The sequence below is a fragment of the Amphiura filiformis genome, unplaced genomic scaffold (genome assembly GCF_039555335.1).
Source record: "Amphiura filiformis unplaced genomic scaffold, Afil_fr2py scaffold_38, whole genome shotgun sequence".
Classification (NCBI taxonomy): domain Eukaryota; kingdom Metazoa; phylum Echinodermata; class Ophiuroidea; order Amphilepidida; family Amphiuridae; genus Amphiura; species Amphiura filiformis.
Window position 1 is genome coordinate 131,440 of NW_027305502.1, and position 19,954 is coordinate 151,393.

Below are 19,954 nucleotides of genomic sequence, written 5' to 3' on the forward strand. Positions count from 1 at the left end.
GTTAACCCTAAGTAAGCTTCCAAAGTATCCTTTTATCATTCAAGTGTTGAAAAAATAGACATACAAGCCTATGTGGCAGGCTATAGCAGTGAGTTGTATATATAAGATGTGTATTATATATAAAAAGGAGAAGAACCAGTTACAAATTTTATTTTTTGTGGCAAGATTTTGTCACTTTCTGGATGTGTATACCGTTTTCGACCTAATTAGCGCCCTCCACTAATAAGCATCTCTGCAGAATTTTTTGAATCACAACTATGTGTCCCCCTTTTCAATGCATTTGTACATCTAAAATTCTGTTAAATATCTGAATCAAATTACATTCTAAGCCTGTCAGTTTATGATTTTGAAGTACACTGTATTTTGAATGTCATCACTGGGCGGGAAAAAACTCATATGTACATGGATGAAGCAAATCATTCAATATAAAGTCTACACCTACAAGGGTCAAAAGTAATTATGAGGTATTTGCTGCATGTACTTTTGGCCCTTGAACATGGATGAAGCAACCTCGTCAATTTAATCTACATCTACAAGGCTTTATCCATGTTCAAGGGCCTAAAGTACATATGCGTTTTTTCTGCCCAGTGAAGATGTTTTTGCTTGTAAATTCCCATTTGTAACTTTCATTGCAAAATTTTGATTTTTAAAAATGTCTGGCTAAATGCCCAGGGCAATAATTAGGTCAAATACAGTACATCACCTTTTGGATTTTGATGTAAATTTTCTATGTGGAAATATTTTGTTTTGCATTTTGCAGATTTTTTGTGATCAATTTTTTGTTTTTGAAATGAGTGTAGAGTATATCAAGCTGTTTGAGCTAGTTGGTACAAACTATTCTTTTTATCTGAATGAATTATGTTGTAAATTTATAAAATATATTAAACTTAGCAGAAACATAGATATTATGATTTATTCAACTTAAACAGAAACATGAATACGGAGAAGGCAATTATATTTAAATTGTAGGATAAAATGTACTAGATTTCTTAAACATCAACTCTTAACTCATGTGTATTAATTTGTTACGGATTCAATTAGGTGTTTAATTAGTATAATTGAGGGCATGATCAATTGTTTATGCCCAAGGCACAGCGGAGAGCATAAACAACTGATCATGATGAGCACTGTTTTGATATACATTCCATAACATCCTGTGATTGTACCGTAAACGTTCGCCTAATGGTGCTATAGACTCCCTTGACATAAGTGGAATTTTAGGCACAACCTAAAAGTGTCCTCTCGTAAAATTCCTACCAGCAAATAAAGGCACAGAACTTTGATTCTTGTTGGGATTTCAGATGACGGAGCTCTCTATTTGCACATGAAATTTACTCCAAGGCAAAGTAGCCCAGGTGCGCTATTAGGCGAACGTTTACAGTATTTCATCAAATAATAACAAAAAAATAAGGTTAACATTCTTAAAAATGTGTTTTTCCAGCATTTTTTTTATATGGAAATTGTCACGCTATTAAAGCACCTTGGCATTAATGTTGTTAATGCCCTGCTAGTTGGGACAGGTCTTAATCGTTACTCTCAGATAGTGTGTATTCCAGATCGATCATGTAGGAGAAAAATGTTTGACTGACCAACGGCCATAATGGCCAATATTGTAAATGGACCAAATAATCATTGGATGGCCACATCTAAAGACTTGCATCTCAACTTCCTAATACTCGGGTCAACTATAATACTGGGCTTTAATATGCAATTTTTGAAATGTTGAATTACTTACCGAAGGGCTTCCCATTTCTATTTTTCATCAAGTCAAGCATTTTGGGGGCTTTTTAGTTTTTTTATGTCATTTCTCAATTGCAATTGGTCTTGAAAACATAACATAGGAATTTAATTTAGCTTTTCTGTACACATGTTGTGATTGTTGTCACAATTTTTGCATGATGTCAAATAACATTACTATAAATCGGCCCTCTATAACATGTGCTTTACATGATTCGCCAAGGGCAATTAGTGGCTAATGCAAAAATGGCTTTTCAACATTAAAAAATTGATAGTCTCTGTAGATATAACAATTCGCCATAGAAGTAGTGATGTAACAAGATTAATTACCAAATCGATGAGTCTACACTCTTTTTTAATGTATTGCCCTGCATTAATGTTACACCATTCCTCTGCATTGCACCATATAAGGACATGGACAAAGATCTGGATCGCAATTCTATAGAAATTTCACATCATGCATGCTGATCACTTGCACCTGTAAGATTAGTGTCTTTGAAAAAGGCGGTTTTGTATTCAATCTATGATTGCCACAATGCACACATACACAGTTGACATTATAAGTGCAGTCTGCTTACTAGTGCAGGGCAATACATTCAAAAAATAGTGTAGACCCATCGCTATGGTAATAAATCCTGTTACATAACTACTTCTACGTAAGGGAAAATACAAGTTTCATCTCATTTAGAGATCTTGCATACAGGCTGTTGTCTGGGCTATTTAATATAATTATATAATATATTTTTATTAGATGAATAATTGTGCATGTGTAATGTAGTTAATTACAATTATTAGCAATTAAAAAAGAAATTTCGTTTTGTAACATTTTACACATTCCGTGTCGTGTGTGGCTCAAATGAGTTTTTTTTACCCCATGCATTTTCAGTTAGTCCATTGTCTGGGCCGATCACATGTGCATGAAATGTACCCTTAAGTTATTCCTCACAGTCATGTTATAGATTATGAGAGTTGACGAAAAAAGGAGGGTAGACTTTTGAATCCTGGCTATAATTCCTCTAGAGCTCATTGACCTTTGTACAGGAGTCAACTCCAAACTTGCTCAGATTATGTTCAAAATGATACCTTTTGTCTTAAGGATTCAGAAAATGTTTTTTTGCTGAAGTTGGTCAATTTTTTTTTAATACAAACTGGCTTCCGAGATAAACAGATTTCACATTGAGTCGCCCATTCCAGTAGCTCCATTTGTGTAAGATTAAGCTCACTTCTTCCATAGGGGCGAATGGATTTCAACTGGAATAGTAGAGACATTGATGACTTCGTGACAATCTACTGCTGATGGAGGCATTGATGACTTAGTGGCAATGCTATCTACTGCTGATGGAGGCATTGATGACTTAGTGGCAATGCTATCTACTGCTGATGTAGGCATTGATGACTTCGTGACAATGCTATCTACTGCTGATGGCGGCATTGGTGACTTTGTGACAATGCTATCTACTGCTGATGGAGGCATTGATGACTTTGTGACAATGCTATCTACTGCTGATGGAGGCATTGATGACTTTGTGACAATGCTATCTACTGCTGATGGAAGCATTGATGACTTTGTGACAATGCTATCTACTGCTGATGGAGGCATTGATGACTTCGTGACATTGCTATCTACTGCTGATGGAGGCATTGATGACTTAGTGACAATGCTATCTACTGCTGATGGAGGCATTGATGACTTCGTGACAATGCTATCTACTGCTGATGGCGGCATTGGTGATCTACTGCTGATGGCGGCATTGATGACTTCGTGACAATGCTATCTACTGCTGATGGAGGCATTGATGACTTTGTGACAATGCTATCTACTGCTGATGGAAGCATTGATGACTTTGTGACAATGCTATCTACTGCTGATGGAGGCATTGATGACTTCGTGACAATGCTATCTACTGTTGATGGAGGCATTGGTGACTTTGTGACAATGCTATCTACTGCTGATGGAGGTATTGATGACTTCGTTCACAGTCATGTTATAGATTATGAGAGTTGACGAAAAAAGGAGGGTAGGCTTTGGTCTCTTGGCTATAATTCCTCTAGAGGTCATTGAACTTTGTACCAGAGTCGACTCCAAACTTGCTCAGATTATGTTCAAAATGATACCTTTTGTCTTAAGGATTCAGAAAATGGGTGGTTTTTTTTTGCTGAAGTTGGTCAAAATTTAAAAAAAAATGCAAACTGGCTTCCGAGATAAACAGATTTCACATTGATTCGCCCATTCCAGTAGCTCCATTTGTGTAAGATTAAGCTCACTTCTTCCATAGGGGCGAATGGATTTCAACTAGAATAGTAGAGACATTGATGACTTCGTGACAATCTACTGCTGATGGAGGCATTGATGACTTAGTGGCAATGCTATCTACTGCTGATGGAGGCATTGATGACTTATTGGCAATGCTATCTACTGCTGATGGAGGCATTGATGACTTAGTGGCAATGCTATCTACTGCTGATGGAGGCATTGATGACTTCGTGATAATGCTATCTACTGCTGATCGGGCATTGATGACTTAGTGGCAATGCGATCTACTGCTGATGGAGGCATTGGTGTCTTCGTGACAATGTTATCTACTGCTGATGGAGGCATTGATGACTTTGTAACAATGCTCTCTACTGCTGATGGAGGCATTGATGACTTCGTGACAATGCTATCTACTGCTGATGGAGGCATTAATGACTTCGTGACAATGTTATCTACTACTGATGGAGGCATTGATGACTTCATGACAATGCTATCTACTGCTGTTGGAGGCATTGGTGACTTCGTGGCAATGCTATCTTCTGCTGATGGAGGCATTGATGACTTTGTGACAATGCTCTCTACTGCTGATGGAGGCATTGATGACTTTGTGACAATGCTATCTACTGCTGATGGAGGTATTGATGACTTCGTTCACAGTCATGTTATAGATTATGAGAGTTGACGAAAAAAGGAGGGTAGACTTTGGTCTCCTGGCTATAATTCCTCTAGAGGTCAATGAACTTTGTACCGGAGTCAACTCCAAACTTGCTCAGATTATGTTCAAAATGATACCTTTTGTCTTAAGGATTCAGAAAATGTTTTGTTGATGAAGTTGGTCAAAATTTTTAAAAAAATACAAACTAGCTGCCGAGATAAACAGCAGATTTCACATTGAGTCGCCCAATCCAATAGCTCCATTTGTGTAAAATTAAGTTCACTTCTTCCATAGGGGTGAATGGATTTCAACTGGAATAGTGGAGACATTGATGACTTCGTGACTATCTACTGCTGATGGAGGCATTGATGACTTAGTGGCAATGCTACATGGTGAGTCAAAAAGTGCAATAAAGCAAAGAATCGATATTTATGTAAGAACCAAGTTGGTTGAACTTTCCCATTATTGAAAGTTTTTATAAATGCTACACTCCATAGTCACCTTCTGTGAAAAAATGAGGCGACTCGCTACTACCGTGTAATTTGTACGAGTCCTTTTTATGCGATACCCAATTTCATTATTTGTCCACGAGGTACCATGTATCTTGAATGAGAGCACACAATGCACGATAAAAGCACCAGCTCTGAAACTGACTTTAACTTAAATAAGGTTGATTTTTGCATTACTTAAGTTTTTTTCTGTTCAAACAAACTTTCTAACATTACTTTAAGTCCTTCATACCTCACTCGACTCCAACTCCAGTTTTTTTAAACCCCAATATGTCCAACTTACTGGATATTTTGTAATTCACTCCACTTCAATTTGCGCGCATTTCATTTCGACATTTGAAAAACCCGCCTACAAATTTATATGTTGTTGATAGAGAATAAACATCTTTAAAGTAAAGGGAAAATGAAAATAACAACAAATAATGTTTCTTCTCCTTAAACAAGACCAAGGACAATAACACTTTGGGTGCTCCATTTTATTTCAATGCCAATGAGGTTAAGAAAATGGCAGTTGTTCCAAATCTACCTTACACAGAGTGGGCTGACATTCAAATTTTAGATGTCTCTTGGACAAACATTAAAATTGGGTATCGCTATAAAATGTGTCATAAAAACAAAACGGTAAATGCTAGTTCCTTGATGTTTTCACACATGATCTCTAATGGATATGTTATGTATAAAATGTTTTAAAATCTGAAAGGTTCAACTCGGTTCTTAAATAAAAATGGATTCTTTTCTCTATTGCACTTTTTTTTACTCACCCTGTATCTACTGCTGATGGAGGCATGTTCGCCACGCTATTGCTTCTGCTGTTACCCTTTAATGATTTCTGTGATTTATAAACGTAAATTTGGCAAATATTTTCCATCGTAACAATCTAATTTATTTACAATAACTGATGCTAAACATTTGATATAATTATTTGATCAGGTTTTATTATGCACATCATGTACTTTACATATTCAATACATAATTCGTACGAAATCACAATTAATTGTTATACATAATTCATTTACATCCATAAGACATTCATACACGGTCATCATCGTTGTATAAACCTTTTCATTCATTCCATTTTATATTTTTCTGTCATTCATGAAAAACCCCAAGGCTCCCAAATCAACCAAATAATAATTTAACAACTTAATTAAATCCAAATTAGGTATTTGGGAGTTTATATAGATACAATATAAGAATGAAAATGGGGTATAACAATTCATCAAGCGGAAAAAAGTCAACTATATGTATATTAATGTATAATATTAAGGCCGAGTAAAAAAAAATACGTGTTTCTCGTCCGCGCCCTCTTCCTTTTTTAAAGATTTTTCAAATTTCTTTTTATTTTGTAAACTTTCAGTTATAACTTGTTGAAAAAGTTGTTTCAGAAGTTGAAACTTATTTTACGTTTTTGTAAATGCATAATACATCATTTAAGAAGAGTGTTGTGATCACTACAGGGGCCTACCTCTCAAAGCAATAAAATAAAAAGGGCCTCCTCATTTTTCTCAGGTATCAATCTGTATGGCGAATAGCCTACCCCGAATATGGTGCCAAATACAGGTATTTAGCGTTGATTTCCAATAAAAAAATAGAAAATAAAAAGCCCCTCATCCTCCTAATTTGTAAAAACCCGGACGAGAAACATATTTTGATTTTTACTTGGCCTAATAACATACACAACATGTCATGATGTTTTTTGTTTTCGCCAAAAGCCACAACATTCGACAGCTGCAACTGTTTATTTACAAATAAATATCACATTTATAAAACAAAATATTACAAAGGATCATTATCACGTATTGATGCGTTAACGACGGGGCTATAAAATTACCACAATCCTTAATTCCTTATTCTTCTATATATATATCTATATATATTTCTATAATTAGAAGAAAGTGTTCATTCTTTTTTGCTCTACTTATTTTGTGCATGCACTAATTGCGATAAAAACAAAAAACATGTTAAATACCTCCCCGCATTGCAGGTGTTATAGCAATAAATCACCATGAAATACAAATTTATGTACAAATATTGTCTTAATTTGATCCAAAAAGTAGTTCTTTCAGCACATACTATAAGTTGATGAGCATGATAAGCGGAACCACATTATGAAAAGCTTTCAATGGCTTTTTGTTTAAAAATGGCTTTTTGTTTAACAAATTTGTATTCTTTAAACAAAATAACAGATTTAACTTGCACGCGATATCTGCTTTATTATTAACTAACTTAGTATATGTAATTATAAACAAAGAATTCAAAATAAGGGTGCATGCATGACCATGTCAAGTTTAATATTGGTTTTAGAATTTTAAAGATATATGCTACAAGATAAAGAAGCCACGTTTGTTTCAAAATCTTTTGTTTCAAAACTTGTTTGCGTAGTGTTATTATAAAAAAAGAATTCAACTCCCCCATTGATGTGAATTTTTGTCTACGAAGCATAAGAATTTTGAATACGAACATACTTGTATTTTCCAAAGCCATTTATCTCACAACCTGGTTACGAGTCGGGTATTTTGAAATGGATGCTATAATTTGTACTGTTTATAAAGCCGGAGATATTACGATAAGTATCAGTATTTTCAGACTAGACATTAATACACTTTTCATTATGTGTTGCGTGTTTGAGTTCTTCATAATTCTTCAGATGCGTTTTTGTGTTCTTCGTTATTCTTCATTTTCTGATCAGAACAACATTACGGGAAATTTTCGTTAGACATATATAATAGTATACACTGCAAAAACAGTGTTTAGAAAGTGATGGCAAGAATGTGTTTAGAAACGTTATGTTTTTAATAGGTACATGTAGTTTCAGTAAACATTTTGATTCACAAATTAACCAATGACTGATCTTGTCACTCAAATCTCGTCTAAAACCAAAAGCAACACTTTTACCCAACAATTATTGGCTGTTTAATTAAATCAATACAGAACTATAATAGAACTACACAGTGATTACAATTGTCCATTTATATAACAATCTTAAGTTCTTTGTTATTATCACGCTTACATTAGCATAAACTATTATTTTAATAGTTAAAATTCTGTTCATTCGTTCCAGAAATCGCACACCACCAAGTCATTGAATGCTCGGAGAGAAAAGATACCTACATGGTCAGTGATAATTTAATGATCCGCGTCATTTCTCCACCCTTTTCACAAGCTTGGATACACCTCCGTATATTGATTGACCATGCATGTCAATTTTAGGAGTCAGTTGGACTCCCAAGTTTAAGAACATTATAACATTGGACCAATGTTCAATGTTCAATCCCGGTGTTCAGTAATGGCCTCTTCTTACACGGTATATTGATTACGAAAGTTATAACAATAATGTAGGATGTCGTTTCATTTCAATTATGATTTATAATAGTTTTTTTCCGGTATCAGAAAAAAGTCACTGCTCACTAGAGGCTGAGGTGCACCAAAAAATTCCGAGTAAGTGAATATAGTACAGGGTGTATCAAAATAAGGTATACCGTTTTAAAAATGGCACTAGATTAAAAAGTATGAGGTATTTGATCAAAATGGTTTAGTTGATAATTAAATCAGCATTTTATCCTCATTCTTTTCAATCTAGTGGCATTTTTTAAACTGTTTACTTTATTTTGATACACCCTGTATACAAGTAATGGGATCGTTTAATATTGTCGCCATTTTCACATCAAACAAGTAAAAGGGTCTACATGTATTTTTTCGACTGGCGAGAATGTTAAATGATCCCTTTACTTTAAATACTAATAACTAAGCTCGTTACAGTGCATGGGAAGAATATTTCACCTATACATCTCAAATTTAAAATACGCCCGCATCTGACACGTCTAAAAAACTATGTGACATGTTCAGAAAATTTAAATCATTTTAAAATGAATCCAATGAATTCAATACAAATTTAAAAATAAACATAAATATAATACTTTTTTGGTTAACATGGTTAAATCTTATGCAAGACAAAATGTCTTTCTTTTGATGACAAGTTGGTTATTTTCATTCATGGTTCTCTCCGGTACGTGGGTATGCCGTACTGCGAGTCCCCTCCACACAATGTCTTGTTAATAGCATTTTGTAGGAGAATTCTTGTAATGTTTCTTGCGCTTCTGAGAAAAACAGATAGAAAGGAAAAGAAAACAAAAAAGAAAATATTAAGTGTGAATGTCAGTATTGAGTGTAAAAAATAAGTCAAGAATAAAATTTAATAAAATTAAACTGAGCATTTGAAACATCGAGGAAAAAAGATAAAAACTGGCATAGATGACTATAGCACGCATAACATATGGCCATCCCATAATTACCAAGGGAACTATCTCGAAATGATCACAAACGAACACTGGACGACTTAGAAGAAAGAAAAAACAAAAATTAGAACGAAAAAAAAGATAAGTTGCATGTTAATATGAAACCAGTTTTAGATGATTTTTTTATGCAAATTGGTTAAAAAACCTCAATGATAAACTATAGTAATGGACTATATTTTTTTTAAATTTCTGTAAAAACCAGCCGTTTCTTTGCCAAATTTTTATCAATTTTAGCTAGAAATATTTTGAAAATATGTTTTCAGATTTTTTCCAGATTTGTCAGAATTTGGTGATATTTTAAGGTAATTAATTTTGTGCCTCTAGAAAAAACATTCCGGAATAAATAAGTTTGTCATTAATTTGTTCTTGAAGTTGACGATATTATTAGAAAATACTGGACTAAATTCTAGTTGTATACCATACACCCCCTATGGAAGACATGATCTTAATCTCCCACACAGGGGGTTATACCTGAATGGGTGGCTCCGTTTGAAATATACACCCCCTGTGTGGAACTTGTGGAAGACTAAGGTCATGTCTTCTATAACAGGGGGTGTATGGATTTCAACTGGAATAGCCCTTTTTGCATGCACCTGGTCCAATTATGATTTCTCTTATTCATTGCAATGACAAAAAACATGAAAATAAACACCCACGACAGCGATCAAGTTGTAAAACATGGTCTGTATAATACAACAAGCTTGTTAGGTACTCATTTCATTGGAACGGGGTTTAATCCTCGTAACTTGTTGTCAGGTCAACATGACTAACATTCCGTATAATTATTCTATAGTTGGGTGATTATTCATTTCATAGAAAGGTAAATAAAAATAAAGAAATAAAGCCATGAGAGAGCACGGGCTACGGGTGAAACTCTGAACATCTGGCATACGCAAGAAGCAGGCAAACCAAAATAGTGGCATGCAGCAGCAGCATGCATGCAGCCGATCCACCGCGTACTGCCACAATACAAAATTACTAGCTGTTTTGCCCAAGTCCATACTTGTTTTGAAAGCTATATAAAAGGGCATTTCGTTATCCGCAGCCTCATCCCCCCTCCACACTTTTCTCAAAAAAATGTTGAGATTTTCATACCACTGGAAACCTCTGGCTACATAATGTTTATAATGTTTATATGCACACATTTCTTGCAGATTAATTCGTTTAGCAAAAATATCGTCAAATTTGAATTTCGTTCTGGTATACCAGAACGAAATTACAACAGGAGCAGTGTAATACACATAATCATGCATAACTCACAAACGCAAAATCGAAATCAACTGAAATGTTGGGAATAAGCATTTTTCGTGTATATCTACTGAAAAAGTTCATAAAAAGAGGATGCTAGTATCACGAAATACTCCTTTAGCTATTAATTTGTAGAGAAACATGTTTGTTGAAAAAAAATGTTTCTCATTGAATTTATATATACCTTTTAACTTGTGCTGTGTGTTGAGACGTGCTTTTCGCTCGTGGTCAAGCTCCAAACACAATTGATCTGAAAATAAAAATATTGATATTAGTATCACTGAAAATGTTACAGATACAATGAGGATATTACTTATTTTCCTTTCCTCTAGTGTGTACGGAGGACATTTAAAGTCCCATTCAGTGATCCCAGCGAAAGTAAAAAATTAAAATTGTGTATAAATCCCTTAAAAGTGAAGGATAAGTCGTGCGAACTTAGGTATTTAGGTCATTAGGTATTTTTGAAATGAAAAATTTGGGCAAAAAATAAGGAAACAGCATTTTTGACAAATTGGCCCCATTGAAATAATTTATATACTGACAGATTCATGCATGTAAAATGTCTTATTTTGTCTTTCATACTACTAGCAGGCTATATTAGCACATCTATGACAATGACAAAGGTATACCAAAATCTGAATTTTGATAATTTTTACGATCTTCCGAATGAACAAATCACTGAATGTGCCTTTAACAGATTTCAAATGATTGAATTAATTCTGTTTTAAAAATGGACAAATCTTAAATGCTTGGAAAACATTAAATTATGAAGAAAACTATTACTTATTTTTGTGTTTTTATTATTTCAGATTTATTCTGAAAAGAATAAAGAAAGTATTTAATAAAATAAGACATTAGGTGATATTAATTTGAATAGCATGAAGGTTTAAGTAGCAAATATAGTCACAAATTTATAATTGAAGACCAAATTAAAAAGACTAGTTTGCGTCTGACCTCAGGCAAAGGCGAGGCGTGATTGGTTGGTGATCTGCGCAGTACAGCATTTTGGTCTAGTTGACATCGACAGAACGTCATACGCAAACTAGTCTTTTTAATTCGGTCTTTAATTATAGAATCACACACAAAATGCTAACCTTTAAGCTGCCTGTACTGAACTTCGCGCTTCATGAAACCCTCAAATGAGTCTGTAATTGTTAAAGAAAAAATAAGAAATTGGTTTCTTTATTGTGTGTAATTAAATTTTAAATACGATTTAATGGCACACTTTTAACCCACTTCACACTTGTGTCGACTGCAGACGACAATCAAATTTTCTTTAGAAATTCAAAAATTTCAGAATTGTACATTTAAATGACCATATTTGGAATCAGCTGAAAAATGCATCAACATAAGTACAAACAAGTCTAGTATTGGTTCAGTGGTTCTTGAGATACAGCTCTTGAAATTTTTATAAAATATCTCAAAACTTGGACTAAATTATGTTGAAGCCTGTGGCTAGCACGCAGAGCGTTAAGAGAAAGTGTGTATAGCATTGTGCATCTTAAACGTCAGTGGTGAAAAGTCATTAAACCAAGGCGACCCGGCACGTGGAAAACGTACTATGACAGCGCCTTTCAGCCTTTCAGCAAAAGTTTTAGAACTGCTTATCCGGGCTGCTTATTCCTCCACGACAAACAAAGTTACATATTTGAGCAATGAAAAGAATCAAGGAATCTAATATAAACAAAGGTGAAAAAAAACTAAATCAACCGTTTTGGAGAACATCCATTTTTCAAACAAATTTGAAAAACTGTGCTCTTCAAAATTATTTGGCATTTGGTGGTATTTTTTTCTTAATCTTGAGACCCCATCTGGCTGGGAACGGTTTGTTTGTTTTGGGTTTTTTGTTGTTGTTTGTTTGTTTGTTTGTTTGTTTTTGATATTGGCCCCGTTTTCTGAATACAAATTGACTATAAAAATCCTGGCTGCAATAAGGCAAAAATGTGCGTGTTTTTTTGACTGAAAGACTTTACAATTTTTAGTCATTTTCTTGAATTTAAAATGGATAAACTGCAGTTTTGTCCCACTGATACTAACACCCATGTTTTTGCTTGTTGCCAAAATTGTTTTGAATAAATTCATAATGATACTCTTTTTTTCTACCATGATACCGCGACCGTTTTCTGCAGTTCAAATTTGGACCTTTCAAAACGTGTTTTCTCACTTTCGCTTGCAAAACTACCATGCAAGTATATGCAGTGTGCCCTTTTTTTATCACATACCTTTAAGCATTCGACACTCTCGGGTAATTCGCTCTCTTTCTTCAGCTTCTTTCAACAATTCTCTCTTCAATTCATCTAAACAGGGACAAATATGTTATAAAAATTAATCACATATATATACGACTAATTACTATAAAATGCTTGAAGAAACGAAAGTGATCAATTAAAACCAATCAACCGGTTCAAAGAAATAAAATTAATTCTATAATATGCATTCAGAGAGCATGTTTCCATCCATGTACAGACATGTATCAGTGGCGTAGCTAATGGGGTCGGACCCCCCCCGAAATCATGCACCGTTGACCGTCGACCGATGTGGCATTTTTGCACGCCCCAAATTGCACTTTTCCCGACAGAGTCATTCTCAATTTTTGGCCGATACGGCACTATGCCGCGTGGGAGATCACTGGACGTGACATTGCTTGACACACGGACACCATTATATGTTTTTTGTCGGTGCATCACAAGTTTGTGCCCCGGCCCCTCCCGTTCCGAAAAACCTGGCTATGCCACTTGCACGTAACAGACGTACTATTATTTATTATTTACAAAGGATTATACAGTTAAATAAGAACGGTAAACGCCACATCAGCAACTACTATGAAATTATTCATGAAACATGCGAAAAATAGTTTACACTCTCAAAACTACCTATTCAAAAATGAATCTATTACGAGGGACACTTCGGGATATATTCCAAATTCAGAAAATTGAGGTCATTGAGGTGAATAAAGCTGGGGAGCTTTGGGTGATCTGGGACTAAACACTTTGCGGGATTTAGCATTTTTAAATAAAATATGACATAGGCCTACCGTTTGATGTGAGTGTCTGTTTATGAAGTATGGCCTCGCCTTCAGTCGTATTCTCCGTTTCACTTCCTGCAACTACTCCAGGAGAACAGGATCTAAAAATGTCTTCTTTTTGTGACGATGGACTCTCAGAAAATCGCTGCAGAAATAATACAAAATACAGTTACAATATAATTGATCGAATCAATTTTATTTTATTATATTTTGCGTACGTTAAAAAACTGGGAGTTAAAAACGTACGCTCACATATGTAGGGGGGTGTGTGCATTATAGACTTTCGGTTTATGTGCGTGTAAATTACGTTCATAAACAGTGTTCTTCAGACGTACAAAATATTTTTGAAAGAAGAAGCATGACCTGCAAAATGAATATAGTATCATGTTTGTTTTATCCCTATACCATCATTAACATACGAAAATATTTTTGAGAGAAGATGCATGATTTGGAAAATTGACACTGGTAAATGGTATCATGTTTGTTGCACCATTATCATACAAAATATTTTTGAGAGAATACACAATGTGTGTATTACACATGACTGTTAAGATGTGCACTGGTATCATGTTTATTGATACCATTATTATCATACAAAATATTTTTGAAACAAAACACATGACTTGGAAAATGCACGTGGTATCATGTTTGTTGCACCATCAATAATATTCACAATATTTTTGTTTGAGAGAAGACGCGTGACTTGGAAAATGTACACTGGTATCATATTTGTTTCACCATCAATAATATTCACAATATTTTTGAGAGAAGACGCATGACTTGGAAAATGTACGTATCATGTTTGTTGCACCATTATTATCATACAAAATATATTTTGAGAGAAGACGCATGACTTGGAAAATGCACACTGGTATTAAGTTTGTTGTACCATTTTAACATGCAAAATATTTTTGAGACAAAACACATGACTTGGAAAATTCACGCTGGTATCATACACCATCATTAGCATACAAAATATCTTTAAGAGAATACGCATGACTGTGAAAATGTACACTGGTATCATGTTTGTCGCGCCATAATTATCATACACAATATTTTTGAGAGAATACGCACGACTGTGAAAATCTATTATACTGGTATACTGGTATCATGTTTGTTGATACCATTATTATCATACAAAATATTTTTAAGACGCATGAATTGGAAAATGCACACTGGTACCATCTTTGCTGTACCATCAATAACATCAAAAACATTTTTGAGAGAAGACGCATGACTTGGAAAATGCACACTGGTATTAAGTTTGCAGTACTACCATCAATAACATTTAAAATATGTTTTTTATCGCGTAGTGTGCACCGGTATCGACTCAAAATACCGGACACACCTCTCCTCAATACACATTAATACTTATTTTGTATTCACCGATCAAAGGTATACGCAATATTTGGCCCCCGGGATTTGGCCATTGCGTCACCCAAATACGTTGGGTGCGTTTACCTAGCTAGATTCTATTATATACAATCAAATCGAGTTGACCTGCTAAAAAAACCCGTATTAATTGTAACATTTTCATAAATTTTGTACAAATAACAAATTGACTACCCCAATCAACAAGTTATTATAATCGTCAACAGTTGCGTCATACAAAAATCTAGCACCATACACACGCCGTGATATTTCGGTGATACTCTTTCGCAGACGGAGGGCTAATTTGTAAAGTTTGAAACACGAGAGTGCTAAGTCAAGTGTAACTTGTTTATTATTAGCACTATCGATAATTGTATGTCACCAGAGCGTAGCATGATCTCTTCTCGATTAAACTCAAAACGATACCTGCCTACTGCTACTACAAGATTCTCGTCTTCTTTACACATAAGCGCGAACATTTTAAAATTCTATATTCAGTCAACGAAAGATAATGCATGAACGCATCGAATTTAATCAAATTGATCAGGCTCATTTGTTTAATGCCTCCATTTGCTAAATTAACACCACACTACATGCACAGTGCGCCGGGTTCTTACGTACAGTTGTGCGCAGTTGACTGATTTTTGCGAGAAGAATGCGATTAATATTTTTTGAAATTCAATTCAAGTCACATTATTTTATGATTGAGAGAAAAGGCGGAAAATGGGTTGAATTTGGATAAGTCTGGTTTCTCGGTTGCTTTTAAGTTTGACGCACGAGCTAAGTTTCGGTTATATAAACTACAAAGTTTATGTGCATTTAAAGAAAATAAAAAAGAGAGAATATACGCATATGGCTTGGGGAATGCACACTGGTACCATGTTTGTTTCACCATCAATAACATTCAAAATATTTTTGAGAGAAGACGCACGACTTGGAAAATGCACACTGGTATCATGCATGTTTGTTGCACCATCAATAACATTCAAAATATTTTTGAGAGAAGACGCATGACTTGGAAAATGCGCACTATTATCAAGTTTGTTTCACCATCAATAACATCAATGATCAATAACATTCAAAATATTTTTGAGAGAAGACGCATGACTTGGAAAATGCGCACTGGTATCATGTTTGTTGCACCATCAATAACATGCAAAATATTTTTGAGAGAAGACGCGTGACTTGGAAAATGCACACTGGTATCATGTTTGCTGCACCATCATTAACATTCAAAATATTTTTGAGAGAAGACGCACGACTTGGAAAATGCGCACTGGTATCATGTTTGTTGCACCATTAATAACATTCAAAATAATTGCTAGAGAAGACGCATGACTTGGAAAATGTGCACTGGTATCATGTTTGTTGCACCATCAATAACATTCAAAATATTTTTTATTGAACTTGATGACTTGGAAAGTATACACCGGTATCGCGTTTGTTGTACCATTATTAACATTGAAAATTTGCATTCTATCAATCATACCACTTTTTGAGCCTTGTGATATCGGCCAAACGGGATATGTGAGCATATATAGTGAGCGTAGAGTTAAGAATGTATCTGATTGGATTGTACAAGATCATAAGGTGTAATTGTTCTATATCCCACCGAGACGTGAAATTTAATTTATAGATATCATGTCTTGAATTTTACATCCAGTGATTTCTAAACACATAATTATGCGCGTCATTCACAAAAGGTGCCGTGATGTTTGTGTGCAACAACATCATCACACATATTAGTTTTAATCATGAATTATGTTTGTAGTGTTCCATAAGGAAATGCCGAGATATTATAGTGATTAAAGTGTGTGAAATAATCGCGTTGAAAGATGGATGGAAAATGTGATAATCAAAATTTGGAAACAAAGAGCGTAACGAGTGTATAATGTGACCGATCTAAAATTAAGGATAATCATGATTTGGTATTTTAATCGTAAGTCGATGTGACTATAATCTATTAGATAATTGAAAGTTCTGTCTCACAAAATTGATGTTTATTGAACTTATGAACATAAGGTCCTCTGATAATCATTGATCAAGTTTGCGTTTGGCTCGTCTTTAGAGATTAAAACTAAGGATTATTTCTACTCGTTTAAAATGAGATTGACCAAATGTTGTCAAAGTCACGAACAATTATTATTATGCACATTATTTTGAAACACTAAATTTAATTCAAAATCAATTACAATTTACTATTTAACCTACGATTATTTACGGCAAGATGTGATACGATCAAGCAAAATCAGTCGGAACTCGGAAATATTGATTTTGAGATGTAGCCAAACAAAGGAAATATTTCCTTTTGTTTCCTGTTGTTTTGGAAACTTTTTAATAGTTCATATCTTTGGCACTGGTTGTTCAATTTCAATAAAGTTTTCTGCAAAATGCAGATTTGTAAATACTTATTACTATCCTATAAGAAATTGAAAATTTAATATTTCCGAGTTCCGACTGATTTTGCTTGATCGCATCACGTATGTGTCTGATTATATCTTTAAGTGTCTGTGTTACATTGTTTTTCTTGTCCAGAGGTTCGAATCCATATATCGAGGGTTCAGAACCAGAAAACTGTAACTTCAGTATGATCATCTCTCACAAAATGAGCATAACGTTGGCTCCTTGCTTTGGTCTTCAAAAATCACAGACCTGAAACTGACCATTTGTGAAAAAAGAGGAAAATGCTTTACAAAAAGAGGGAAATAGCGCAAAAACATGCTAAAAAGGCTCAAATTGGGCTGAAAATAACAAATAATGCGTAAATTTCAGGAATAAAAAAATGAGGAAATCAGCTAAAAAGAGGAAAAGTTTCAGGTCTTTTGTTTTCTATTGAATTTTGTCATGATTAATGGACTCATTTTGTGGGAACAGGTTATTGTGAGTTGAGGCTTTCTGGCTCTCAACCCTCGATATCCAACTGTCCTTCGGTGCGTAATAAAATCTGATACTCTGCGGGTGCAATAGGAATTCAAACATTCTATCTACAACCATGAAATGCATGCTTTGACTGCCTTGGAGTTAACACTAAATACTCTGTCCAAATTTCCCGCCAAATTTACAAACGTAACTTCTTACACCATGTACCTACCTTACTTTCAGCCTCCTCAGTAGCTGCTCTTTCCTCATCGTCAGCTCCAAGTACATCAACATTGCCGGTGTCTTGCTTCTCGTTTGGGTGGGTTTCATCACTTGAGTCATCTTCATTCCTTTTCTCTTCACCATTATAATCAGCATCTTTAGCCCCTTGCTTTATGATACACTCCTCGTCTGCATTCTCAGGAGATTCCAAACCACACCCGTCATAAAGTCTAATTCCAACATTCACTGGCGATGTTTCGCGGTCAAGTGGGGTCTCCAACGGACTCGAAAGTCTTTCTTCTTCGTTGTTGCTTTCCAAAAAGCCAAGGTCACGCTCTGACGAGGAGGCTGCCTTTTTAACGCGTCGGAATGCCGACATGTACTTATTTTTACTCACCATATCGGTTTGTTCTTGATAATATGACTGCATCGGTGGGATTGATCTTGTTTTGATACCCTCCCGGATCTCTTCTCTTTCATTGTCAATTACGTTACCCTGCGTTGACATTTTTAAACTTCCTAAAAACCGAGTGCTGTTCTCAGTTGTCAGCGGACAACAAGTGGTACTAAACTTCTTATCAATTGCCGCTGCTGCTGCAGCCGCCGCTGCTGTACTTGAAACCATTGTAAAATTACCATCTCTTCCTTTTGGCCAAAATCCAGTTGTAAAAGGATACGGGACACGACCATTTGGCCAAAACAGATCGGTAAAGGTCCGAGGTCGGATAGCTTGGGTTGCGAACTGTCTTCCAAAAAATGATCCACCGGAACCGAACATTGTTTGATTGTCTTGTTTGTCATTGGTTAAGGAGTCGTTTCCACCAGTGGTGAACGATGAGCGGTTAGGGATGGGCATTAACGGGTATCCGATACCATGGCCTAAAGATAGGTTATTGATGACCGGATCGAGGTCTAATCTACTAGTTTTTGCAGCGGGTGGGGTAAGACCTATGTTGGGGTTATGACTTGCTCTTGGTGATGGCGTTGTATGAGTTGCGTGATACATAGATCGTTTGCGACTTCCGCCATTGAACATGGCCTTGACGTCTTCCCATGCGTGAAGGAGGTCATCTGAAGGCTCACCATTAGCATCGTCTAATAACTTAATATGACGTCGCCAGGAATTGAAATTAGCAGCATCTGGTTGTTGGTATTTAGATGTAGGGGTGCGGTGAGAGTGAAAAATGAATTTATTTGGTGAAAAGAACAAATTGCAGTAAACGCATTTGATACATTTTGCACGCGAGCTGTTGTAGCGAGATGGCATGAAATTTCCACGGCAACCCCATGCGCACGCGTGAAAAACTTCAAATACGAAGTTATCAGGTAGTTTTGGTGGACCGTTATCGCATAGGAATGATTTACAAAGACGTTCTGCCTCTCGTTTGCTTATCATACCACACCGGCGAGACGAGACCGGCATTGCTCCTGCGCGTCTCAGTATCTCAAGTTGTACGGGTGTGCACTGCACACAAGTTATGCCGAGAGCAACGCGTCGGTTGTGTATCTCATTGTAGCTGAAATTCTTCAACAGGGTGTTTGAAATCTGAGCTAAGCAGAGTCGTTCTCTGCCGTCTATCATAAGTGCAGCAATCGGCTGGCCGCAAAGCAATACCGTATGACAATGGCTTGGGTTTGCGTCTGCTATACCAGATACCATTGGCATGGGACTATGAAGCGGTTTATCATCATCTTTGTCGATTGATGAAGCTGGTGATTGGGGACCTCCTACCACTGAAGACATCACTGGGTCTGAAAAGAAAATAGATACAATACATG

At 35.5% G+C, this 19,954-nt stretch overlaps 1 protein-coding gene across 2 annotated transcripts; it reads right to left on the reverse strand.

Moving 5' to 3' along the window:
- Window positions 1–8,754: 8,754 nt before the first annotated feature.
- Window positions 8,755–19,909, reverse strand: LOC140144050 (uncharacterized). Of its 2 annotated transcripts, XM_072165876.1 has the most exons (6): window positions 18,186–19,909; window positions 13,733–13,868; window positions 12,921–12,995; window positions 11,793–11,843; window positions 10,883–10,948; window positions 8,755–9,252 (listed from the first exon to the last, which is right to left on the reverse strand). In XM_072165876.1, the coding sequence occupies exons 1-6, from the start codon at window positions 19,839–19,841 to the stop codon at window positions 9,143–9,145; spliced, it is 2,094 nt and encodes a 697-aa protein (XP_072021977.1). In that variant the 5' UTR covers window positions 19,842–19,909; the 3' UTR covers window positions 8,755–9,142. The 2 variants fall into 2 exon arrangements, with proteins under 2 accessions (XP_072021977.1, XP_072021978.1); XM_072165877.1 differs by lacking the exon at window positions 11,793–11,843.
- Window positions 19,910–19,954: the final 45 nt, after the last annotated feature.